Raw genomic sequence first — 26,605 nt, 5'->3', positions numbered from 1 at the left:
ACTGTTAAAAATAGTACCATCAGACTTCAACGGACCTCTCTATCTTTGCTGGTAAGTGACCCAGTTACGGGGTACGTAACAGTAGAAATTCATGTCATTGGAAAACTAATCACTGTATCTTAGTATCAGAACTAAAACTCTAAACGTGTTCTATTTAATTACTTCATCGTCAGAACATGAATGGAATTTCCCCTTAAATGATTGCGGTTACCAGAGAATCTCTGACAAGGACAAATACTGAGGAAACTTACCTCAGGGATCCATAAAGCACAGCTGACATGAACCCACTTTGTTCCGCTGCGAGTGGGCTTCATGGCTCCACCTTTCTTGGGGCAGAGCAAGCATTTTGGCTGGACACCTAGTGCACAGGTTCGACACAGCCAGCTGCCTTCAGGAACCTTCAAAATTCCGTAACAAGCCTGTAACAATCGCACAAAAAATGCATTGAATACATATGCCTGATGTAGACTCATTGGGCTAAAGGTCTGCTTCTGTGCTCAATGTCCACCCGTGTGTCTGTCTGTCTAATATCTCTCTCTCTCTCTCTCATACACACACACACAAAGGGACTCAGGCATGGCGAATGACTAACTCGGGTATTCACTGGCAGATCCTGGGGCATCTGTTAAAGCAGATCTCACTACCAGTGTTCAAACTTGTATGACTGTCAGTGAGATAGGGCAAGCACTGAGAAGAATCATGTTCTTATAACAGAGCAGTCAATAATCATTAATAGTGCCCAATTACTGCTGAAGGTTACAAAGAATTATTCCCTCCCTCCCTTCAAATTACAAGATAAATGGTCCACCCAAGCTTTGAATAGTGGAGAGGCTACAGTGCACGGCCAATTGCTGGTTCAGTGAATCAGCATGGTTGAGAAAGACAAGTTGCTCTACATTTAATTACAGATAAGGCTTCAGGAGCAGGAAATAAGCCAAGTTGTTCTCAGAGGTGATTGCAGCTAGAGAACAATCTGCTTTGGGCACTGGCTCAAAGAGATAACCCAACATTCAGAGTGGACAGGTTTTAAACAGAGGCATACAGGGTAAAATTCTACAGCAGACACAACTGCTCTCCAAAAATTAAGCTGTTATGGATGAATCAGGATTTGTTTTTAAATCAACATTGAGTAACCTGCAGGATAAAGAGGGATGTGAGCAGAAAAGTAGTTCAAGTGAAAAACTGAGCCCTAACTTTAGATACTACACTGGGCTCTATCACAAAAGAAGAGTACTTTTTGTGCTATTAACTTCTTTAATCATTTTAAACATTTCCATAAGATCATTCCTTTAATTTTCCTTATTTGAGAAAAAACAAGGAGACATTTTTCAATAAATTATTGCTAGAGCAAATTGCTGTTCTATTATAATAGAAGTGGAAAGGAATTTATATGCTGACCAGAGATATTTAATCTGCTAAATGAGTATCTTATATAGTTATTAAAATATTAAAAACTGTAAGACTTTTGCACCAATATACTAATTATTACAGAAGAAGTCCTGTTTAATGCAGTCTTTAATTTGGGACTTTAGGCCAGATTGCAATGAATAGTACGGCTGGAAGACATGTTATAAGGATTTGCTCCAGCTTTTTGGTGAGCATTTGCACCTTTGGACTCCTTGTCACAAATTTGACAGATTGAAATCGTTGTATATTAGAGGGATAGTGGGTAGGAGGTCACAACTGTGCGAGATTACAGGCCAGTACGGATTGGATCTTCAAGGAAATAGGACAAACAGAGGCCCAGGCCAGAGACCGTAGCATTGAGATTTCAGGATCAGGACTAGCACCATTTGTACCAAATGTGTTATTAATACTTTCTTTTCATGTGCAATTTATAGGCGGTTGCTTCGTGTTCATCCTTGCTCAATAAAGCTGGTCAATAGCCCAGTACTCTACCTGCTATTTTTAAAAGGCCAAGTCGCATCTGAAAGACTGTTGCTCGGGTTTAGAAAATGAGGTGGAAAGGGATTTCTATGGAACCTCTTTAACCAAATAGTTTGTTACCCCAATGACAGAAGTAGTCAGTGGTTTTATTTTTTATTTTGTAATAATAAAATCACTTATTACAAAAGTGGTTTTGTAATATTGTTCTCGGTGCCATCCACTTAGCATTATGTCACCTTTAGCACAAATTCTGACGACATCCACCTTTACACTTGACAACATTTCTAAACAGTCTCTTTGCTTTCAGGTTTTCTATTTGATGGAAAATCATAAATGAGTTGCTACTCCATCCAGAAAAATGACAAGTTATTACCTCTGCTGCTTTGTAACCAACTAAAACCCACAGAGAGGGCATATAATACAGCAAAGATTAGTGGGAAATTAGAGGATTGGGAAGCCTTTAAAAACCAATAGAAAGCAACTAAACAAGACATTAAGAAGACAAAGATGGATTACAAAAGTAAGCTAGCCAATAATATTAAAGAGGATACCAAAAGTTTCTTCAGGTACATAAAGTGCAAAATGGAGGTGAGAGTGGATATCAGACCACTGGAAAATGATGCTGGAGAGGTAGTAATGGGGGACAACAAAATGGTGGATGAACTGAACAAGTATTTTGCATCAGTCTTCACTGTGAAAGACACTAACAGTATGGTGTAAGTTCCAGGTGTCAGGGGCATGAAGTGTGTGAAGTTACCATAACTAAAGAGAAGGTTCTTGGGAAACTGAATGGCCTGAAGGTAAATAAGTCACGTGGACCAGATGGTGTACAAACTAGCATTCTGAGAGAGGTGGCTGAAGAGAAAGTGGAAGCATTAGTAATAATCTTTCAAAAATCACTATATTCTGGAATAGTTCCAGAAGAGAGGAAAATGTCAAATGTCACTCCACTCTTCAAGAAGAGAGCGAGGCAGAAGAAGGGAAACTACAGGCCAGTTAGTCTGACCTCAGAGGTTGAGAAGATGTTGGAGTCAATTATTAAGTATGAGTACTTGGAGGCACATGATAAAATAGGCCGTAGTCAGCTTAGTTTCCTCAAGGGAAAATCTTGCCTGAGAAATCTGTTGGAATTCTTTGAACAAGCAGGATAGACAAAGGAGAATCACTTGATGTTGTGTACTTGGATTTTCTGAGGACCTTTAACAAGGTGCCACACATAAGGCTACTTAACAACCTATGGCATAACAGGAAAGATTCCAGCATGGATAAAGCATTGGCTGACTGGCAGGAGACAAAGAGTGGGAATAAAGGGATCCTTTTCTGGTTGGCTGCCGGTGACTAGTGGTGTTCCACCGCGGTCTGTGTTGGGACTGATACATTTTACATTACATGTCAATGATTTGGATACTGTATTTGGTAGCTTTGTTGCAAAATTTGCAGATAGGTGGAGAAGCAGGTAGTTTTGAGGAAGTAGAAGCTACAGAAAGACTTACACAGATTACAAGAATGGGCAAAGAAATGGAAGATGGAATACAGTATTGGGAAGTGTACAGTCATGCACTTTGGTAGATGAAAGGGTTGACGATATTTTTAAATGGAGAGAAAATACAGAAAACTGAGGTGCAAAGGCACTTGGGAGTCCTTGTGCAAGATTCCCTGAAGGTTAATTTGCAGGTTGAGTCTGTGGTGAGGAAGGCATTAAAGTTAGTATTAATTTCAAGAGGACTAGAAAATAAAAGCAAGGATGTAATGTTGAAACTTATATAAAGCACTGGTGAGACCTCACTTGGAATACTGTGACCCTCCCTTTATCTTAAAAAGTTTGTGCTGAAACTGGAGAAGGTTCAAAGGAAGTTCACGAAAATGACACCAGGATTGAATGGCTTGTAATAGGAAGAGCAACTGATGGCTCTGGGCCTGTATTCACTGAAATTCAGAAGAATGAGGGGTGGCCTCAATGAAGCCATCGAATGGTGAAAGGCCTTGATAATCTGGATGTGGAGAGGATGTGTCCTATGGTGGGAGAGTCTAAGACCAGAGGACACTGCCTCAGAATAGCGGGGTGTCCTTTTAGAACAGAGATGAGGAGGAGTTTCTTGTTTCTTTAGCCAGAGAGTGGTGAATCTGTGGAATTCTTTGCCACAGGCAGCTGTGGATGCCAAGTCTTTATGTATATTTAAGGCAGAGGTTGATATGTTACTGATTGGTCAGGGCATGAAGAGGTTCAGGGAGAAGGCAGGAAGGAAAATTGGATCAGCCATGATGATGTGGCAGAGCTGATGTGATGGGCCAAATGGCCTCATTCTGCTCCTATATCTTATGGTCTAATGATAATAAACTTTACCGATATGCCACAGAAACCAAGCCTTTTGATTTAATTTGTTCTAAACCACCCATAATACTGGAACCTTATCAAACTAAAACCATTCCCTTATCATCACAAAATTGCTTGCCTCCACTTCTGCAATCCTTCCCTCCCAAAACAACCACATCTCCCATGGTTTTGTGCCCCTGTCTCTGTCTAAGCCGATGTCTCAGTGGCTGTCCATCCATTCTCTACCCTTGATAAACTCCATCTACTTCTCATTATTCACTTCCTAACTGATCCACTTTGGCTCTCTGCCTGCCAAAATAGCACATTTTAGTATTTTTGACAACTCTAAATCACTCAATGCCACATCACATTTCATTTCAGTTTTTAAAACCTTCAGCCATCTCCACAGCATGTCACCAATAACATTAGGTTGTTCTGATAAAGAATCTTTCACTTGAAGTATCAATTCTTGTTTCTCTTCCTACAAATACTATCTTAACCCACTGAATGTTTCTAGTTTTCTCTGTGTTTTGCCTAGGATGTACAGCAATGCGACTTACCTTCTTTAGAATTCTCGCTCTGCCTTTAAAGGATTGTTCACAATTCAAGGTTTAGACACCTTCCCTAATGTTACTTTTAGTTAAGCTTTCCTTACACGGTTAGTAATGCACCTTAGTTACATCTGCTTAAACCACCTGCACACATGCTGATCTACAGTTACCATTGTAATGCAAGACATTAATTAACTAAGTGGTTTTGTACACTGTCAAGTTTCTTTCATGCTTGGCTTGATAACAGGAGCAAACACTCATTTTATCACAGGCTTGTTTTCCAATTGAATGAATGAAGTCATTCAGTAAAATAGTTACAATGTGCTTGAATACGTGTAATCTTACCTGATGGACACAAATGTTGCACTTGTCACAGAAAACCATCTCATTGCCATCTTCACCATCTGGAGATTGACACACATCACACACCACATCTTCATCATATTCAATCCCTAGACCTTCTTCTGTCTCAATGGCATGGTTCATATTGTCATCACATCTCCGCTCCAGTTCTTCCATGACCCTCTCCATGGTGAATTCATCTAAGTCAGCCATCCCTGACAGATTGAATGAAAAAATTGTATTATAATCTTGCAGTTTGCATTTGTTCAGATGCTGAAACTTTCCCGACAGCTGAACAGGTGCCAGCCCTTGTTTCCAAGACAATGGAGCAAGGATGCTCCTTACAACTGTATTTATAATATAAAATCACTTCGGGCACCTCACTCGTTCAATCTAGCTAGAAGATAAACAATTTCTTTTGTATGCTGTTAACATCTACGAGAAATAAAAGTATACAAACTTAATACATTTTAGGTGTTTTGAATTCAAGAAGAAATCACATAATTTAAATCCAAAAATACAAATAAAAGACATGCCACAGCATCACAATGTGCAGCATGATGAATGGACAACATTAAACAAAGGCTAAATACCTTCCCAAGTTCTACTTAGCTGCTTTGAAACATTTGTTAAAATTCAGACAATTCCAATCAATTCTGTAGGGCACCATAAAGCAATTTAATAGCTTTGGAGATGTCATGCCATCAAGCTTCCTTTGTCTTTTGTTTTCTCCGTGTGAATCAGTGGCATCCAACCTGCTCAATCAGCTTCCAGCAATGTGTACTTTGATTATACACATACACTAACTTGAACCCTCATTTACTTTGCTTCCAATAAAAACAGATTTATCCCACTCAGACACCTTTGACATTATAGCTCCCCTCACATGTCTGCATGGTGGGATTTAGAATACAGGGCTCTTCAAACACTTCTTCAAGGGTTCTCCTACCTGAGGGCAAATATGTCCAGTAACTTTTTTGAATAATCATTAAGACACACATTAGACTAAACTCTCAGTAGAAAGGGACTGTAAGTTTCAGTTTCCAGTTTATTAATGAGAGACATGGAATACTTCCTATTTGCGTTTGAATCTATTCAAGGTTCAATTTGATTTGCCGTATACAGTTACATCTATTAGGAACTTGCTTTGGTGTGTTAGTCAGGGCACAACATGCAACAAAACATGGCTTGTCATATGAAGAATGTTTTATGGCTCTAGGCCTGTATTCACTAGAATTCAGAAGAATGAGGGATGACCTCACTGAAACCTACTGGAGTGTTGAAAGGCCTTTGTAGGGCTGTGGTGAAGAGATGTTTCCAATGGTGGAAGAGACTAAGACCAGTGGACACAGTCTCAGAATAGAGGAGCATCTGAGTAGAACAGAGATGAGGAAATATTTCTTTAGCCAGAGGGTGGTGAATCTGTGGAATTCTTTGCCACAGTCCGTTGTGGATGCTAAGTCTTTATGTATATTTACAGCAGAGGGGCGGCCAGCATAGTAAAGTAGCACTTTATAGCGCCGGTAACTCTGGTTCAATTCCCGTTGCTTAGTGTAAGGAGTTTTACACTTTAGCCGTGACGGCAGGCTTTTCCTCTGGGTGTCCTGGTTTCCTCCCACAATCCAACGTATAGGTTAATTAACCAAGCAACCAACAATTTCCACAAGAGGCATAGGGCAGAGATGCATATCTGGTTGACAGTCTACTCCAAATGATACTTGTTTGTCCATCGTTATTCGAAAGATCATAAAATACAGAAGCAGAATTAGGCCATTCAGCCCACTGAGTCTGTTCTGCCGTTCCATTGTGGCTGATTTATTATCCGTCAACCCATTCTCCTACCTTCTCCCTGTAGCTTTTGACACCCCGACTGATTAAAACCTATCAAACTCCACTTTAAATACCTAATTACTGGGCGTCCACAACTGCCTGTGGCAAAGAATTCCACAGATTCACTATCCTCTGGCTAAATAATGCATCCTCATCTCTGTTCTAAATGGATGGTCCTCTATTCTCAGGCTGTAGCCCCTGACCCTAGACTCCCCAACTACAGAGAACACCCTTTCCACCTCTGTGAAACAACAGACACTACGCTCCCTAGAATAGGAAGTATTGTGGGAAACAAACTGTATATTCATGTAGACTGACAAAACAATTAGCTCCAAGCTGGATGATGAATGGGGTGGGGACAGGAAGACCTGGACATCAGCTAGAGCTGTCAAAAGGAGTTGAGTAATCAGAAACTATGAGAAAGATATAGCAGCACTTTAACAACTAAGCAAGACTTAAGTCCCTGACTAAGATCAGGTGAACTCAGAGAGTCTGGATTGAATTTTTGATTAAAATCTTTCCAGAGTGCACATAAAAAATACACAATGCAAAGTGGTTCTGATCACAAGACCAGGCACAGAATGTCTATTGAAAACAATTTTATTTCAGTGACAATTATTCGAGTTATACAGGTGATTATTACTATTTCGAGAGTACAGCAATTAGATTCTCTCATTTTGGTTTCTGTTTAGTGTGTTATTAAATAACACTCAATTACTTCATAAGCATGGGCAAACAAATAAAAATCCTACTGAGGTTTTTGTGCATGAGAAATAGCAACTGGGAAAAATGAGACATTTGATTTTGAACAATTCTAGTAGGGAATCATACAATTCCTATGGCAATACACTATATGTATTTTCAATGTCAAAGTGTTTTGTCTGCAATTAAAAAGAATAAACTAAATTGATATCTTAATTGGGAATCCCCAAAGTGCACTAGCACATCCATTTGATTACCTACTATGCAAGCATTTGCAGAAATTTTCACATTTAACTCTTACTAAGGGCCTCAATGATCTTTTCCCCCCAGAGTATTTACTCAAGACTCATCACAATGGGCACCATGACAAATAATCCAATTTGCCCCATTCTGCCGCTGCACTGAAGTTCGGATACTCAGATCACATATCCGCTTTGCTAATCCCTGCATACAGGCCACTGGTTAAGCGAGTCAAACCAGTTCACAGGAGATCAGGAACTGGCCAGAAGGTGCAATCTTGTCGGCAGGTGGCTACCGATGATCAACAGGTCAATATTGATGAATATGCAGGATCGGTGACTGGCTACATAGGAAGGTGCAATGAGGACGTTACCATGATTAAACACTACTCTGCCAGGGCAAACCAGAAACCACGACTGACTACAGAGGCTCGTGTACTGCTTAGGGATCGAAACGCTGCCTTCCGATTGGGGGACAGGATGACTCTAAGGTCAGCAAGAGCCACATTCTTCCGTGCCAACAGGAAGGCAAAGCATGAGAATGCACACCTTTGTGATACCAGGGACATGCGGCACATGTGGCAAGGTACACAGACTATAACTGATTACAAGTCCATTCTGCACGTCAACAATAGCAACAGCTCCCTTCCTGATGGGCTGAATCATTTCATTTGATTTGAGCAGTGAACGATGTGACATCGAAGAAAGCCCCCGCTCCCCCGAGGAACAGGCAGCTTGTCTGGTTGCAGCCACTAGCCGGGGTAAACCACGCAAAACTGCGGGGCTAGTCAACATACCCGGTCAGGTGCTGAGGGACTGTACAGCCCAGGTAGCAGGGGGCTTAAGGGACATCTGTAATATTTTTCTGAAACTGACCACTGTCCCTGCAGGCTTCAAGGCAGCCGCCATCATCCCGGTGCCCAAGATAGCGATGGTAACTGGCCAAAAGGTTGGCACTGGCTTTAACAATCATGAAGTGCTTTGAGTGGCTGGTAATGGATGACATAAAATTCCCTCTTCCAACCACACTGGACCCTGTCCTGCTTGCCTAGCATTCAAACCATCCGCTGATGATGCCGTGGCCTCAGACCTACAAAATAATGTCTCACATGCCAGGACGTTCATCAATTTCACATGATCATCCCTCAGAGGCTGGTGGGTAAACTGTCCCTGCTGGGACCCAACACCTCTCTCTTTAACTGGATCTTGGACTTCTTGATGGAAAGATCCCAGTGTGTCCAAGTTGGCAGCAACATCTTCACACTGCTGACTCACGGCTGCACTGCCAGATCCACCTCAAACTACGTCATCCAGCTTGCTGACGATATAACAGTGGTTGGCCTCATCAGCAATAATGAAGAGCCAGCATATATAGAGGAGGTCAAGTGTCCTGCCAAATGATGCGAGAACAACCACCTAAGTCTCAATGTGGACAAGACAAAAGAGATGATCGTGGCCTTCGGGAAGGCACAGGTTGACCACTCTCCATTGCACATTAATGGCTCTGCCACGGAGAGAGTGAAGAGCACAAAGTTCCTTAGTGTGTACACAACAGGCCATCTAACCTGAACCCACAACACCTCCTCAGTAGTCAAGAAGGCACAGTCACATCTGCGCTTTCTGAGGAAATTGAGTTGTGCAAGGGTCCTCGCCCCATTTTATCAACTTTCTATAGGAGTACCATCGTGTGTCCTGTCTACTGCCTCACTGTTTGTTACAGAAGCTGTGAGGCATCGGACCGCAAGACCGTACACAGGAAAGACCACCAAAAGGATCACCGGGGTCTCCCTCCCCCCAATTGTGACATTTATTGAGAGCATTGCAGGCGAAGGGCCGAAACACGGTTGAGGATCCCTACCACCCATTCCACGATCTCTTTGACCCACTACTGTCACAAAGGAGGAACAGGACTAGGATAGCCAGACTGGGTGATAGCTTCTTCCTTTGGACTGTATGTAATGTACGTAATCTATACCCAAACAAAGAACACGAACAACCAATGTGCAAATAAAAAAAATAACACTGAGAACACGAGTTGTGAAGAGTTCTAGAAAGTGAGTCTGTAGGTCATAGATTCAGTTCAAAACGGCAGTGAACTGAAGTTATCCACACTGGTTCAGAAGCCTGATGGTTGGAGGGCAATAACTGTTCCTGAACCTGTGGTAGTAGGGGCCTACACAGAAGCCAGTAGGTCAAATGGAACGGGATTTGTATTTGGATACATAGTAGATAGCATGAGCTTGGTCAGACAAAGGACCTGCTTCTCTACTGTATAACTCTTGGTCTGTTACTGTGCACCTTACCATTCAAGTAATTTTTAAAATATGACAAAGGGTCTTTTGCAGCCCTTCAGACTGTTAGACTTTGAGGAACAATTTTACATAACAGAAAAGGATTTTAAAAACTGGCATTTATATAAGTATGACGACCTTGGAATGTTCTAAAGCTACTTACTGTTAAAGGAACAAATGTATAATGTGATTTTCATTGTAGTGCATTATTTGACTTTGTCTGATAATCTGATTTTGTGACGTTGATCAAGAATGTTGTTAAGGATACCAAAGTTAACTTTTCCACTATTTTCACAGTAAGGATCTCTTTTCAAAATAGTATTATCTTTTTATATTTAAGAGAACAGGCAAAGCTTCAGTTTATTGAATCATTCCCTCAGCAAAATGCTGTAGCATCCGCCTGAATTTTTTTGTCAACTGTCTAGAGTGGGACTTGAACCTCTAATCTTCTGACCCAGAGATGAGAAATACACTGCTGACATGCAAGTGAAGCAAATTGGGAGCTAAATAAATGCGCAAATTAACTAGTACATCTGTCAACAGAATGTAATAAGTGGTCATGAGAGTAAAGGGGACAAAGGCACCTATTCTCTAAGTGTTGCTAGGCACCATGACTTTTATACACTCTTTAGGTAGCATAATCTCACATACTTCACAGGGGTTTTTTTTTGCATTTCTGCTAATGCAACTGTGCCAGACCACACAGCAAGAAAATCCCACAGTTAACTGGGGAACATCCATTTTGCCATTTTGGATCAAAATTTTATTACCTGCAAATATGCCCGTGAGCAGTACTATAAGATGCACCACCCAGCAGCAGTGGTGCATTGCACAGCACACTGCCAACCACAGAATTTTGAGGAAATACAAGTTTTCTGCATTTAAAAAAAAATCAGAGATTCAATGTGTGGATTTCCTAACCATGCAGCTTGAGATTTGAATAACTATTCTGGACTTTCATTTCCAACTGTAAAACTTCACAATAAATTATCTTCTAATCTGTTCCATAAATACAGCTTTGAACTTCACAGAATTGTCATGTATCCATACTCTTCCAGATTAAGTAGCAGTTTTACTTTATCCAATTCAGTGTCACATTAATTCAACATCATAATTTTTAGTACAATTACAAAAATTCTGTATAAACAAAACTAAACGGGAACAAGATACAGATGTCCCCCGTTTTTCGAACGTTTGCTTTACGACACCTCGCTGTTATGAAAGACCTACATTAGTTACCTGTTTTCGCTAACAGAAGGTGATTTCACTGTTACGAAAAAAGGCAGTGCGCGAAAAAGGAAGCGCGTGAAAAAAGGCAGCGCGCACGCTGAGCAGCCAAGCTCCTCCCCCGGAACTGCATTCTAGCCAGCATTGCTTAAACACGTGTCTGTGAGTATCTGTGCTTTATGTCGATTTATTTTGTGCGTCCGTTAGCAAGATGAGTTCTAAGGTATCGGAAAAGCCTAAAAGAGCGCGTAAGGGTGTTAAACTTAGCGTAAAACTAGATATAATTAAGCGTTTCGATCGTAGTGAACAAAGTAAGGATGTAGTGAGTTTGGCTAAGGGTTTGTGGAAGTTGATGAAGATGATGTTGAGAGGTTTTGGCATCCCATGACCAAGAACTGAGAGATGAAGAGGAAAGGATACCAATTGAAGCCGAACGCAGTAGCGAACGGCCCAAAAGTGAAGTCGTCCAGGAACTGAACGTGAAGCAACTGCGTGAGATTTTTGTTGCGACTGACAACACTGCAATGTATGCAGAAAAGTATGACTTTAATTTTGAAAGGGTACATAGATTTAAGGCATATTTGCAGGATGGTTTGAGTGCTTACAAAGAAGTGTATGATAGAAAAATGCACGAGGCTAAGCAGTCAAGCCTACTGTTGTTTTTCAAGCCTTCCACATCAGCCACAGCAGACAACGAAACTCGACCTTCAACACTGAGGCAGGCAGACATTGAAGAAGATGACCTGCCTGCCCTGATGGAAGCAGACGATCATGACATGACACCCCCCGGTCTCCTCTACCTCCCACCACCCCAACCTCCGACGACTCAGCCTAACACACCATCATCAGTGTGCTTGCTCTCTTCTCGATACCGGTAAGTGAAACTACACTGAACGTACATTATTTCTACTTGTATAGGCTGTGTATTTTTGTGTGTTATTTGTTATGTTACGATTTGGCAGCTTCATAGCTTAAAGGTCACTGGAAAGAGCGCTTCTGCCGAGAACGCTTGCGCTGTGTGTTTCTGCCGAGAACGCTTGCGCCGTGTGTTTCTGCCGAGAACGATTGCGCCGTGTGTTTTGCTGAGAGCACTTGTGTGAGATTTTCGCTGCGGTGGATGGTGCTGCAATAATTGCAGAAAAGTATTCCTACATTATATAGGCTGTGTATTTATCAGATCATTCCTGCTTTTACTATATGTTACTGTTATTTTAGGTTTTATGTGTTATTTGGCATTATTTGGTAGGTTATTTTTTGGGTCTGTGAACGCTCACAAATTTTTCCCATATAAATAACTGGTAATTGCTTCTTCACTTTACGACATTCCAGCTTACGAACCGTTTCATAGGAACGCTCTACCTCGAACAGCAGGGAAACCTGTACCCATCGGTTTAGAATACTAGTCTTCCATTATTTCTTTGTCTTAGAAAACTCTCTCTCCATTTACGGTTCCCTTAGCACAACAAAGCACCAACAGCCTACAATCCTCACATTATTAAAAATGTTGCAATTTAAGTACCAGTTCACACACACACTCTCATTTCACAAACCTGTAGTGTGGCTATACTGTACTGTATTAGCTATAAAAAGAGCAAAAGTCTTTCATGCTATTTTAAATCAGCCACATCAACTGGAGTTCTATAATAGAAAATGAATTTTAAACTTGCTCCTCATCATAACTATTTAGACAATGAAGTCGTTCATATTCTGATCTGAACTGGAAAATCTCAACTTTTGACAGATCAACTGGCACAGATTGTACATTTTACTGCCTAGCATTAATCACAGGGACAATATCACAATGTATTTATTTAACAGGAGGCAAGTAATTAGTAAGATTCTTGTATTTCTGATAGGGAGCAAAATACTACGGTAGTTTTTGTTGTAGTCCTAAGCATGTACTTTAATAACAGTTGCACGCTGCACTTCATTTCTGTTCGATTATCTTCAATGGAACATAATTTCAAGAGCAGTTCCATTTGCAGACATCCCAACTCTCCTGAAAGTTCCTGGAGTCTCCCACATATTGATAGCTGCTCCCTGGCGCCCACAAATTATATACAACATCCCGGAAATCGATTTTTGTGAGAGCGGGTGGGGAGGGGGAGAGAGGGGGGGGAAGAGAAAGAGAGAGAGAGTGCGCGCGCGCGCGCATCCTGATTGGTCCTTCTTTGTGCTAAGTAGACCTATCAGTTTTCTCTGTGGGCGGGCTTTACTGTCGACCTCTCTCTCTCTTTTGTTGTCCATCAGTTCAGTTTAGTGACCTGCAGCACCATGCCAGAGTGTTCCAAAAAAATATAAAACGTACTTCACCCCAGACTACACTAAAGTGTACACCCCTGCCTAATAGAGGTAAAAAATAATAACAGTGTTGCTCGCTGCACTGTTTGCAACAGTGACTTTTTTTATTGCCCATGGCTGTAAAAGAAATGTTGAGGTGAATTTAACAGGTGTCATTCATTCATTAGCATAGCTAAAGTTACTTAAACTACCTGGCTAGCTGCTAAGGAGCTACTCTATTGATGTCCTACGTGATGAGGCCAAACTCCCTGTAGACTTGCTTAAAGGTGTAATAGAATAAAAAAAAACGACTCCATGATAATATAATATAAAAGTACATACTTTAAAGTCACATTTTCTGCATAAGACAATATAATAAGGATACACCTTATGATTTTATTTCTTTTTGGGACCACAACATATTAGGCACCTATCCTCTTCAAGTTGGATCAGAGTGTAGAAGAGCTCCTGCATGACATAGCAAGCAGATTTATTGAGCCAAAGGTATTAAGAGAACAGAACGTTCAGGAGATAGATGTGAGCAACCCTGAAACTCACCGCCCAGATGAAGAGCTTTTTACTGGGTACCTGGCAAGGAGGCAGTTGCTAAGCGACGAAGCACAAGAGATTCCCCCCTTACAAGACAAAGCAGTTCTTCAAAGAAGCCAGAGCATTCTGTGTCAAGTGCTTTCAAAATATCTTGGAGAAGTTCCCAATGAGAGACCAAATCTTGAAAAATCTTTCAGTGGTCAATACAGAGAGCCAGAATGAGGTGAATCCAGAGCAGGTTTTGACTTTGGCAGAGAGATTTCCAAATGTGAGCAAGGCAGATGCAAGAGAACAACTCCACTTGGAAGTCCTGGATTATGTCTCAACTCACCTTGAAGGACTGGTGCCAAACTATAAAAGTTTGCCAGTTGTTGAGTTCTGGGGGAAGCTGTCCAAAGTAAAATCTGTGAGCACAGGGCAGTTGAGATTCAAAGAGCTCTGCCAGTTAATGAAGCTGCTTTTCGTGCTGCCAAATTCTAATTGTGATGTAGAAAGGGCATTCAGCATGGTGCGTCACATTAAGACAGAATTCAGAAGTCAGCTGTCTCACAAAACACTTCTGAATCTGATGTCTTGTAAAATTAACAAATTCATTGACACAGACTGCTATGAGGTTGAGACTTCCGGCAAAGTGCTCAAATCTGCCAAGCAAGCCACATCACAGTACAAGGAAAGTTTGAAAAAGAAATAGAAAAGCTATTTGCATTAGCATTTAGCTATTAGCATTGAGACTGCCTACAAAATACTCAACAAGGAATGTATATATATATGCGTGTGTGTAAATCTTTTCAATATGTGATCAAATAAATTGTAGTGTTCTTTCATAATCAAATATCCTGTATACATACACCCTTGGAGGTCGACCGGGGGGAGATATGGGGTTGCGAGGGGCAGGGGTGGTGGTGCTACCTCCCCGAAATGAGATTTTGCAGGGTGGGATGTCTGCATTTGCTGTACATTCAAATTTATCACAGGCAAACAGGGATGAAATTTTATCCCACAATTGCCTGTTCTTTTATGCAAAAGTAGTGCAAAAAATCTTTAAGATCTGTACAGATGAGTCTTAACTCTGAAACGAGGTACTCCTGTATTATAGTGAAGTAGCAAACCAAATCCAGATGCACTGACTGGAAACATAACAGATGCTAAGACAGTCTTTACTTGAAAATTCATAAGCATACAAACTTGCATGTTTCATAACACTGACAAGCGTATAACAGCAATGATCTAATTTCGAAATACAATTATTGTGTTGCTGACAATCTCATCATTGCTTTGAGCAGGAGAAGGATATTAAGAGAATGCCGTAAATTATAGCTGGAATGACATTTTGTCACAGCATATTTCAGAAGTCAGCAATGATGTTCTCCTGGTATTCAATACAACATTCACACCTCAACAGGAAGCACTTATGAAAATATATTATTTGATCTGTTATTATCCCATTGCATTTGGAGGGCCTAACTGCGAGGGTGCCTGTGTTAACCAGTGACTACACCGCAAAATATACCATGAACTGTAAATCACTGAGGGGTATTGTGAAAGACTTACATTCATATAGCAATTTCTAAACCAACGAGACTATTAAACTTAGCCATAAGGGAGACAGCTACATTTCCAATAGGTCCTTTGAAGACATACCCATTCTTTTGAATTCTTCATTCAGCAGCTCTAGCCAGGCCACATCCATGTCGTCGAGATCATAGCGACACACACTCTCTGCAAGTGTGCGGATGTCCACATAGCCAAGTTCTGGGGGCTCAGAGCCAGAGGAGTGGATATACTTCCTCGGTCTAGAAAATATCACAGCTGTTTCCTTTTCATTAGTCACTCTGTAAATACAAAAAGGAGAAAATAAAAGTTTATATTCAGTTTGCTCCTCTGTGTCGGGTTTCACTGATTCAGTCAAAAGGAAAACTATAAACATTCCAAAAAAAAAAGACAAAATGTGTTTTTTTGAAGTCCTGTGAAACATTAGTGAAACAAATTCTGTTTATTTTCAAATACCGACCGAGATTAGCGGCTACTCTGGTGACTGAGGCTCAAAGCATTTTGTTTTAAAATGTGGGTATTATTTCAGAAATCAGGCGGTAATAGGTGGAGAGTCAGGGCACTGTTACAATTTTCCACTCTGCTGGCTATTTTAGAGAAGAATAATCTACAGGAGAGGGCAGTAGTGTGCATGCCTTTCATTTTACTATCTCTAATGATGTTTTTCCACAGGTTAAAGTCTGCAGTTTAATGAGAAAACCTATCCAGAGCTTCCACTTGCCAGTGACGAGTGGAGTTGCACAGATGGGGGGGGGGGGGGGGGGGGGGCTGCTACTTTTCACATTATATGTTAATGATCTGGATGACAGGATTGATGGATTTGTGACCAAGTTTGTGGATAATACAAAGACAGGTGGAGAGGCAGGTAGTATTAAGAAAACACTGAGTCTGCAGAAGGACCTGGTCAGATTAAGAGGATGGACAAAGTAGCTGTCGGAATACTGTGTAGGGGAGCATATAGTTATGCACTTTAGTAGAAGGAATAAAGACAGCTCATTTTCAAAACAGGGACCAAATTCACAAATCGGGGGTGCAAAGGGAATTGGAAGACCTAGTGTAGGTTAACTTGAAGGTTGAATCAGTTGCAAAATGTTAGCATTTATTTCAAGGGGACAAGAACATAAAGCAAGGATGTAATGCTGAGACTTTATAAGGCTTTAGTTTAGACCCCATTTGGAGTACTGTGAGCAGTTTTGCTCCCATTATCTAAGAATGAGGCTTGGTGAGGATCCAGACGCGGTTTTCAAGAATGATCCCAGGAATGAAAGGGTTAAAATACGAGGAGCATTCGATGGCCTGTACTTGCTGGAATATAAAGAACTGAGGGGCTGGGGTGGGGAGGGTAATCTCACTGAACGGCACGGTAGCACAGTGGTTAGTACAAGGGACCAGGGTTCAATTCCCACCACTGTCTGAAAGGATTAAAGCAGCAAAATTCAGCTCTCCCTGAACAGTCACCATTAGAAACAAGACAAAAAATTGGTTATTTCTTTACTTGGTATTGATAATGCTCACTGTTGCTCTCTTGTTTCTGATAGCATTTTCATTACTTTCCAACCCCTAAGTGGGCATCAGCTGCCTGGGCCCATTCGCCATGGGAATCACTTAGCAATGGACTCGATTTTGATGTCCTGAATCTGCCTCTGTGTTAGGTAACAATGTACAGAAACCAGAAGCAGGATCTGTCTCACTGATTTCTCCCCAGACTCACAGGTCAACTTTTATTTAAGCCAGATAGTGAAGGTGAGATCCAGACAGAAAGGGGTAAAAAAAGATGCGGGGTAAAAATAGTGAAGTATACTCAACATATCAAAATATAAAAGAAACTGCAACAAGATCATCACCAGGGAAAAGCAGCCTTTGCTTCTATCTATTGTGCCATGATATCTTTTATATCCACTGGACACAGAGAGATCTTTTGATTTTGTATCTTGTCCAGAAAGAAGTCACAACTTAGAGAGGGCAGCACCCCCTCAATATTGCGTCAGCATGGTTATTTCCCATCACGTCCCCAAAAGTATTGCAAGTGAAAAAAAGGGAGAAAATAACAAAACTTTGGTAAGTTGTTAATTTGCAAAAGCAAGACACATTAAAGTTACCATTATAGATAAAAGGAAAACCAAAATACTTTATAGTTAGCTAGATGTTCTTTTGCTGTACAAGATCTTAAGTCTATAAGTAAGCAATTTGAGAGAGTACAGCAATAAATCTTGGGACTAATTACCAAGTGTTCGAAGGCAGGATGGTTTATGAAAGTCAGATGGTACTAAACAACCTCAATCTTAATTCCCCCAGAAGTAATAAATTTAGTAGCTCTGGGTAGTATGTCAAATATGTCAACATTCAAAATAAAACACATGGCAGGGATAATATATATGGATAAGTTTAAGTATTGTAAGCTTTTGGTTTTTGCTTACAGGGTATCTTGGTTTGATTCAAGATGCACTGCCTCAACGGGAGGCAGAATCAAATTCAACAGCAGCTTTCAGTAAATAATAGGGTAAATATTTGAAAAGATGATTCATACAAAGCTATGCAGAATGAGAAAGAGATCGGGGCAAATTAGTTCCATGCTGGATGTTATGATTCTGATCTACAAAGCGATTATAACCCTACATGATTAACCTACAAGAGATACCAGTTTACAGTGCAACTTAAGCAACTGAGGCAGGAAATGGCCCCAAGCATCTTCAGTACCATTAACTATCACTGTCATCCAGATTTCCAGAAGCCAGTAGTGAGCCTAGTAACAAGAATACATGGTAGAATGGGTCTGATGGCAGCACAACAGGTAAGGTTCTGTACTTGCAACTAATCAGAAAAGCCAATTTAATTCACTTAACAAGGATAGTGACTGAGGCTACATCCACACTAGACCGGATAATTTTGAAAACGTTGGTTTCACGTAAAAATGATAGGCGTTCACACTATGCGTTTTTGAAAATATCTCTATCCACACTGAAACGGAGATTTCAGCGAATCTCCTCCTCCTGCGCAGGACACATCTATCGAACACAAGCGACATGTTTGGTGTCAAATCTCGCCGTGAAAGTGCGCATTTGTCCGGTTACAGACTAGGAAAACTTAAAAGACGGACAGCTGTTGACTCTCGCGCAGAAGAACTTAAAACTAAAAAAAACAAATACTGGAGCGTACGGAGACAACCGAAAGGGAGTTCACAGACAGATTGACCCGGCTGACGACAAACATTGAAAAACTGACTAACTCTGTTGCATTAATAAAGCACCTTGTTAAATGTATAAAACATGTCTGTATCAGTGTTATCTTGTATTTCCATACAATGTTACATTAGGCTGCTACACATCTATTGTCAGAGAAGTACTTGCATAAATAGGTAAACCACCTTCATACGAGCAAGGACAGAAAACAGGGCAAAGTGAATATACTTATTTATTCAGTAAGTTATGGGTCAAAGTATTTGGTGAGTACATTTCTAACTCTTCTTGCTTCAGCCTCTTTGCCATCTGTTCTGAAATTGTTAGGTTGCGTTCAAGAAAACAATGAAATAGCGCGCTGCCGTCTGACAGCGTTTTCAGAAGTCTCCGGTTACCCCGTCCACACTGATCTGCCCGAGCAGCGCTTTCAAAAATACCCACCCTGGAAAGCGTTTCTGAAAAGCTCCGGTTTTGGGGGACGATAATGCCGTTTTAGTGTGGACAGAGGGTAAAAACGAAGAGAAAAGGCTTTGGTTATGGATTTATCCGGCGTAGTGTGGATGTAGCCAGAATTAGTCCACCTTTGTTACCAATTTGACCTGATGAATAATTCATGCTTTCATGCTATTGCTTCACTACATTAAGAACAAACGTATTCTAGCCTTGAGTCCTCCAGTTACAATCATACTAATTTTAACCTCAATGTACACACATCATTTTTATTTGAAATCAAACTTTTCTTCCAAACATTTTAAAAATAGATTAAGTGGGGAGAAATGTTAAATATCTTATGCACAGCATCACTTTTATTTCCCAAAATGCAAATACATGTAAATCCCTCCTGGCACTTGTTCCTGCAAGTAGAAGTGCTACACCTACACATTCACCTCCCCCCTCACCTTCATTCAGAGCCCTAAAGAGTCCTTCCAAGCGAGGCAACACTTCATCTACGAAACTGTTGGCGGTCTTCTACTATATCTGGTGTTCCTGATGCAACGGGTGAGACCCAACAGAGACTGGGAGGGCGCGAGAGTGTGCCTTGTCAAGCACCTTTGTTCCAACCACAAAAATTCAGGATTTCCTAATGGCCAACCATTTCAATTTCAATCCCCATTCCTATTCAGACGCATCAATCCATGACCTCCTCTACTGCCACGATAAGGCCACTCGGGTTGAAGGAGCAACACCTCACATTCCATCTGTGGAGCCTTCAACCTGATGGCATGATCATTGATTTCTCGAACTTCCACTAATTTCCCCCCTCCCCCTCCCCTTTTCCTATTCTCCACTCTGGCTCCCCTTGCCTCTTCTCCTCACCTACCACCTCCTCCCTCCCTTTCTCTCATGGTCCACTCTCCTCCAAGATTCTATCTATACTTGCCCTTTAGCCTTTCCACCTATTACCTCCCAACTTCTTACTGTCCTGACGAAGGGTCTCGGCCCGAAACGTTGACTGCTCCTTTCAACAGATGCTGCCTGACCTGCTGAGTTCATCCAGCTTGTTTGTACGTATTCTTAATTCATCCCCCTCCCCACCCCACCTGGCTTCACCATTCACTTCCAAACTTGTACTCCTTCCCTTCCCCACCGTCTTATACTGGCATCTTCCCCTTTCCTTTCCAGTCCTGATGAAGGGTCTCGGCCCAAAACGTCAACATTCGTTTCCACAGGTGCTGCCTGACCCACTGAGTTCCTCCAGCATTTTGTATGTGTTGCATGTAAATAAGATGCTAAAAATAAATCAGATTTTAAATAATTTCTGGAAATGTAGTAATTTGACAACTTGTTTATAAATGGCCCTAGAAGTAAACAGTTGTTCCAAATGCTTGCTTTTTTTTCTTAAGCGTACTCATTGCTACCTGGCTAGCGTCCAGTTTTGATCTCAGTTGCAATGAAGCCTTAATAAGACCAACTGACTAGCTGTGTTGACAAAAAGTTAAAAGCAGGCTGCATAACAAAGCTCCCCACAAGAAACAAAATACGACAGGACACAAGGCAATACGATATTCCGTAACATGTAAAAGCATTAGAAAAAAAATATGAAGTGGGGTAGGTTACAAATTTATGAAACCTTGATCTCTGTGGACTTAAGAGTTGAATCCGTCAACAGTAATTGGTCAGAAGTTTAACATTTTAAAAGCTGGTGCCCTGTTGCGGGTGTCGTAACTCGTCGGAGGTAAGACGCTGATCTCGGCTCCGGTGTTGACCAAAAAACGGTGTCCCGACCGCTTGTCCCACACATACAGGAGGCTACCCCGATGGCCAGCCGCCGTAGCCATCAGCGGCAGCTGGCCCTAGCGTTTCCCGGGAACTTGTAGGGCGGGCTACAGCGGCAGACTTCTGCGCCTCACCGCTGGTGGTAGAAGCACCATTGTTCGTTGGTCTCCTCACCCCTCCCTCTGGGGCTAGTGGGCTCTGCTGCCGGGCCTGGTCTGGTCTGCTGCTGTGAGCGTGGCCTGGTGATCTGTGCGATGGACGTCCCACTCTCCTTCTTGGCTTTCCACAGCAAGTCCTCCCGGGCTGCCACCTTCCGGGGGTCGCTGAAATCCGCGTCGGACAGCAGCAGGCGTATGTCCTCGGGCAGCTGCTCCAGGAATGCCTGTTCAAACATGAGGCAGGGCTTGTGTCCTCCAGCCAGAGACAACATCTCATTCATCAAAGCCAATGGCGGTCTGTCCCCCAAACCATCCAGGTGCAGTAAGCGGGCAGCCTGCTCGCGCCGTGAGAGTCCAAAAGTCCTTATGAGCAGGGCTTTGAATTCCGTGTATTTGCCGTCCGCTAGGGGAGACTGTATGAACTCCTCAACCTGGGCTGCTGTGTCCTGGTCGAGGGAGCTCACCACGTAGTAGTAACGTGTGTCCTCCGAAGTTATCTGCTGAACGTGGAATTGGGCTTCTGCTTGCTGGAACCATAGGTGAGGTTGCAGCGTCCAGAAGCTTGGCAGTTTTAACGAAACCGCATGAACAGATGCGGCGTCGGTCATCTTCGGCCCAAATATCGTTTGGGCCATCGGGGTAACCAATTGTAGCGGTGTGCTACACGCAGCGCTGAAATAATGACACGGAATCAATGAACTGCAGTTACAAAAAGATTTTATTCGAACTTCGCGGCCTCGCTTTAAAGCCTTCCTGATCCCGCCCTCCCCGGGCGCGGATGCTGTAGGGGGCACGTATTCACAGTCCTGTCCCGCGCGCGGGCTTTTCCCCTTGCTGGTGAAGCAGACTTGCCGCCCTTTTGGGATTGGCCTTTATGCCGGCGCGCTGGCTATTTGTGAGCCGGTTCAAGTGCGCTAGGAAATGGGTCACCACAATAGTTCAATTCAGTTTCTCATGCTCACAGGCACACACAAACAAACCTTACTCTCACCTTAGAACAGTACCTACCGTAGATTCCGGATTTTAAGCCGCTACTTTTTTCCCACATTTTGAACAGCTTTGAACTTTGCAGCCAATAATCCAAAGCGGCTAATGCATGATTTTTTTCATGCCGCCTCGTAAACATTTTGCCTCGTAACAGTAGACCAATAAAATTGATGAGTAGTTCACAGAGGTCCAATGAAATTGTACCATAAATCAAGCGCACTTTCACAATTAAATTATTGTAAATCAGTCATTTGTACTCACCCTCATCAACATGGAAAACACTCGAAGCATTGTGCTGCCTACTTAATTTAAACTATATTTGTTTTCTGTACTACATCGCGGGATGCTATGACGTCACACCCGGTTTCGCGGTGTCTTGTGGGAAAATGCCGGTTTGCGATGAAACGGGACGGAGGGAGGGAGCGCATTACGCGAGCGGCTTTGGATCTGAGCGAACTCTGCTTTTAAGTTAAAGGTATCAATAACTTTTCCTGGTAGGCTGCAATATATATATTTTTTTACCAGTCGTTAGGAGATATTGGAATGTTGTTCAGTAAAGAAGTATACGCAACGTATATTTAAAAGTAGCCGCGTACGGGCACGGTTCGAAAAAAAGCATTTGCAATATGTATTTGTTTTTGTTACCATATGGATTTAATTAAAAGTTAAAAAAATCCTCACGTGTAATATCTTTCTGTGTAAATATCTCATATTACAACGTGGGACACCTGCGGCCGAAAATCCGGTGCGGCCTAAAATCCGGTGCGGCCTAAAATCCGATGCGGCCTTTACAATTAAAAAATTGATTTTATTTCTAAAATTAGAGCCAGCGGCTTTTAATCAGGTGCGCTCTGTAGTCCGGAATCTACGGTACTTTTATCAGCAATGAAACTGCACTGAGCAGACAGAACTAATTATTTAAATAAATGGATAGAAGTAATTCCCTTCTTGGATTATTTAGTGCAATTAACCAAGTTACATCCACTTTTACTGGAATAACACCACCAGAAAACTGGGGGGGGGGGGGGGTGAGGGGGGAGAAGGCAGGAATGCACTAAACAGCCAAGAATGTGCACGCGGATGGGGTTTCTGAGGCCATGCTGGGAAGAGGTTAAAATAGCCAGCAATAATTCCAGCTCCAATGGAGTAGATGGTCTGCTGGGATATATAAAGCACATAAAGTCCATCAGTATCAATTAAGATCTCCACTAAAGTGAAAATTTCTCAACCTTGCCTTACAGAACTAGCAAAGGGGAAACTGAGCTGTGAGTTTGGCAGATCATGTTGTTTTTTCAGTATCTACTCAATTTTTAGAACACAAGCTCAAAAGATAACTTGGAATGTCCCAGTTTGAGCAAAATTTGGGTGTGAACTCAGCTCAGATTCTCCCAACAACACACACAAAATGCTGGTGGAACACAGCAGGCTAGGCAACATCTACAGGGAGAAGCACTGTCGACATTTCGGGCCGAGACCCTTCGTCAGGACTTCTCCCTTCTCCCTATAGATGCTGCCTGGCCTGCTGTGTTCCACCAGCATTTTGTGTGTGTTGTTGTTTGAATTTCCAGCATCTGCAGATTTCCTTGTGTTTGCTCAGACTCTCCCAGCTGTGTTAAATCAAGTGTTTAACTTTGCTCATAACTGACAGACTGAAATGTGCAAGTGAGAATTCCACATGATCTAGGAAACAGTAGTGGTACTTTGGCAGAGTATTAGCCAAATCCAAGCTTCTTTAAAACAATAATTTACTCCAATTGTCATTCCATAATGCTGCATCTGGGTATTTTTTAAATTAAGTGCCATGTGTAAACCTTCCGTTCAATTTCCAGAAATTACTTAGAATATTATCCTTTGACTTTGAACATCTAATTTGCATGCATCCATCAACTTCTTCAGTGCATTCTTAAGCTATGAAGTGACATGCCAACTGATCATCTCCACATTTACCGGCGTAAACAACAAGCAAGCTGCACAGTAATTACTTGACAGCAACTCTCCCTCAATTGTCTGACTGCAGTTAGATATGTGTTTCCTGAGGCCTCTGTGGCAAACAGAAAATTAAGAGCATTTTTGGCACCTCTCTATCTTTCTGGAGGGTGATATATACCCTCTCATGATTAGGATTACATAGCATTTAGAATTCTTAGAATTAGATTGATTTCTATTGCCTTTGAAATGACTGCATGTTCTGATAGTTATTCAACACAGTAATATCTCAGCAGAGTCTGGACATACACATAGGTTTTACAAGTTTTTTTAGGAAAGACTGTAATACGGCCACTGAAGTCATCTTTCTGAGACTTAGAAAGGTCTAACACGGTGAGCAGGGTGGGGCGGGGGTTGTTGGGGAAGCAACTAACTTTTGAGTTCAAGGAATGAAACTGAAATATCAGACACTTTTAATGAAATACGTTAGGTTTAAACTGATTGGGAAAACAAAAGCGCATTTTAAATTCTGAGGAAGGGGTTCTCCAAAGACAAATGACCCCAAAAGAAGAGAGCTAGACGCAGTTTTTTTCAGATGCATTAACACTGGACATTTTGGCATTAGAATTCTCCTAGTTTTCCTTTTATTCATCTGAAGGTCAGTTTGACCAATTAAATCTAAAAATTAAGGATCCATCTCTCACTTCAGCATCTCAACATACACCAGATGCCAATTCAACAAATGCTTTGATACAGACTGAGTCATAGAATCACCGAGCAAAGCAGCACAGATCCAGGACCTTTGACCCAACAAGTCCATGCTAAACAGTGTCCACTCAGCTAGCCCACAGCCTTCTAAGCAACACTCTCCCATGAACCTATCCAACTGCTTCTTAAATGACATAATTGTATCTCCCTCAACCACTTCTTCTGGCAACACACACAAAATACTGGAGGAACTCAGCAGGCCAGGCAGCATCTATGGAAAAGAGTAAATAGTTGACATTTCATGTCAAGACCCTTCATCAAGACCGTCAACTCACTCCACGTACTCATTATTCGCTGTGTATAAATTTGCTTCTCAGGTCCCTTTTAAATCTTTCCCCTCTCACCCTAGACACATGCCTCCAAGTTCTGGACTCCGAAAGCTGTTAATGTCTATCTTTCTCTAAACTTCTCACAATTTTAAACATTTCTATGTCACCCCTCATTTGCCTACATTCCAAGGAATAAAGACCTATCCAGGCCAATTTCTCAAGCCCGTTAGTCCTGCCAAAATCATCATATTTTCTGCACTCTTTCTAGTTGTGACCAAAACTGTTCACACTACTCTAAGTGTGACCTCATCAATGACTTACACAATTGCAACATCCCAGCTCCTACACTCAGTAGAGGACCTACGCTCGCCCTAACCACTGTCTATACTCTTAATACAGCTATAGAACCTCTTGGGTTTTCCTTAATCATATCAGCCAGATCTATCGTAACTTCTTTGCCCTCATGATTTCCCTCTGAGTATTCTTAATCTTCTTATAAACATCAAGCAATTCACATGATTCCTACTTCCTAAACTTGATTAATGTTTTCTTTTTCCTGATCAGAGCCTCAATATATCTCATCAGCCAGAGTTTCCTAAACTGCTGGGTTTGTCCTTCACACTAACAGGAGCATGTTGCTGTTGGACTATTAATATCTCACTCTTAAAAGCTTTCCACTTTCCTTTCAAAAAGGCTCACCCAATCGATCTCTGCTAGATTCTGTTTAATTCCCCCAAAATTAGTCTTGCTCCAGTTGAGGATCCTAACCTATTCACCTATCCTTATCTTAAAACTAAGAGAATTATGATCAATAGAGTCAAAGTGCTCCCTGACTGCCATCTCCATTACTTGCCCTGCCTCATATCCCAAGTACAGCTCTAATATACTACCATGTTGAGGAGGGCTCTCTATATACTGACACAGGACACGTTCCTGGACACATTTCACAATTCCACACCTTTCATGTCCTCAACATTTTAGGTTGCTCAGTCAATACCAGGAAAATAAAAATCTCCCACTAACACAACCCTATTATTCTTACACTTCTGAGCAATTGCTTGAAACACCTGCCCTTCAGGTTCCCAATGACTGTAATACAGCCCCACTAGTGACCCTCGCTTCTTCTTTCTAAGTTCTACCCTCATGGCCTCGTTGGACGATCACCCAAGAATGGCATCTCTTAAGTAGTGCTATTATGTCTCCCTTATTAGGCAGAATCAGATATAATATTATAGGCATATGTCATGAAATTTGTTGTTTTGCAATAGCTGTATAGTACAATACATAAAAAACTATAAATTACAATAAGGAATTCTGGTTAGTTGGGACAGTCCCTTATTG

The 26,605-nt window shown here is 41.7% G+C and overlaps 1 protein-coding gene across 6 annotated transcripts in view; it reads right to left on the bottom strand.

Moving 5' to 3' along the window:
- The window catches only part of LOC140726379 (protein Jade-1-like), a 160,620-nt gene that overhangs the window by 22,121 nt on the left and 111,894 nt on the right, over positions 1–26,605 (bottom strand). For all 6 annotated transcript variants that reach the window (XM_073042677.1, XM_073042674.1, XM_073042678.1 and 3 more), the window contains 3 exons: positions 15,854–16,044; positions 5,098–5,309; positions 252–419 (listed from right to left, as the gene is read on the bottom strand). In XM_073042677.1, the coding sequence (XP_072898778.1) occupies positions 252–419; positions 5,098–5,309; positions 15,854–16,044 (571 nt within the window). The remainder of the gene's footprint in view (positions 1–251; positions 420–5,097; positions 5,310–15,853; positions 16,045–26,605) is intronic.

Source organism: Hemitrygon akajei, chromosome 4, assembly GCF_048418815.1.
Source record: "Hemitrygon akajei chromosome 4, sHemAka1.3, whole genome shotgun sequence".
NCBI lineage: Eukaryota > Metazoa > Chordata > Chondrichthyes > Myliobatiformes > Dasyatidae > Hemitrygon > Hemitrygon akajei.
The sequence above is the reverse complement of the archived record's forward strand: the minus strand, read 5'-3'. Positions and strand labels throughout refer to the sequence as shown.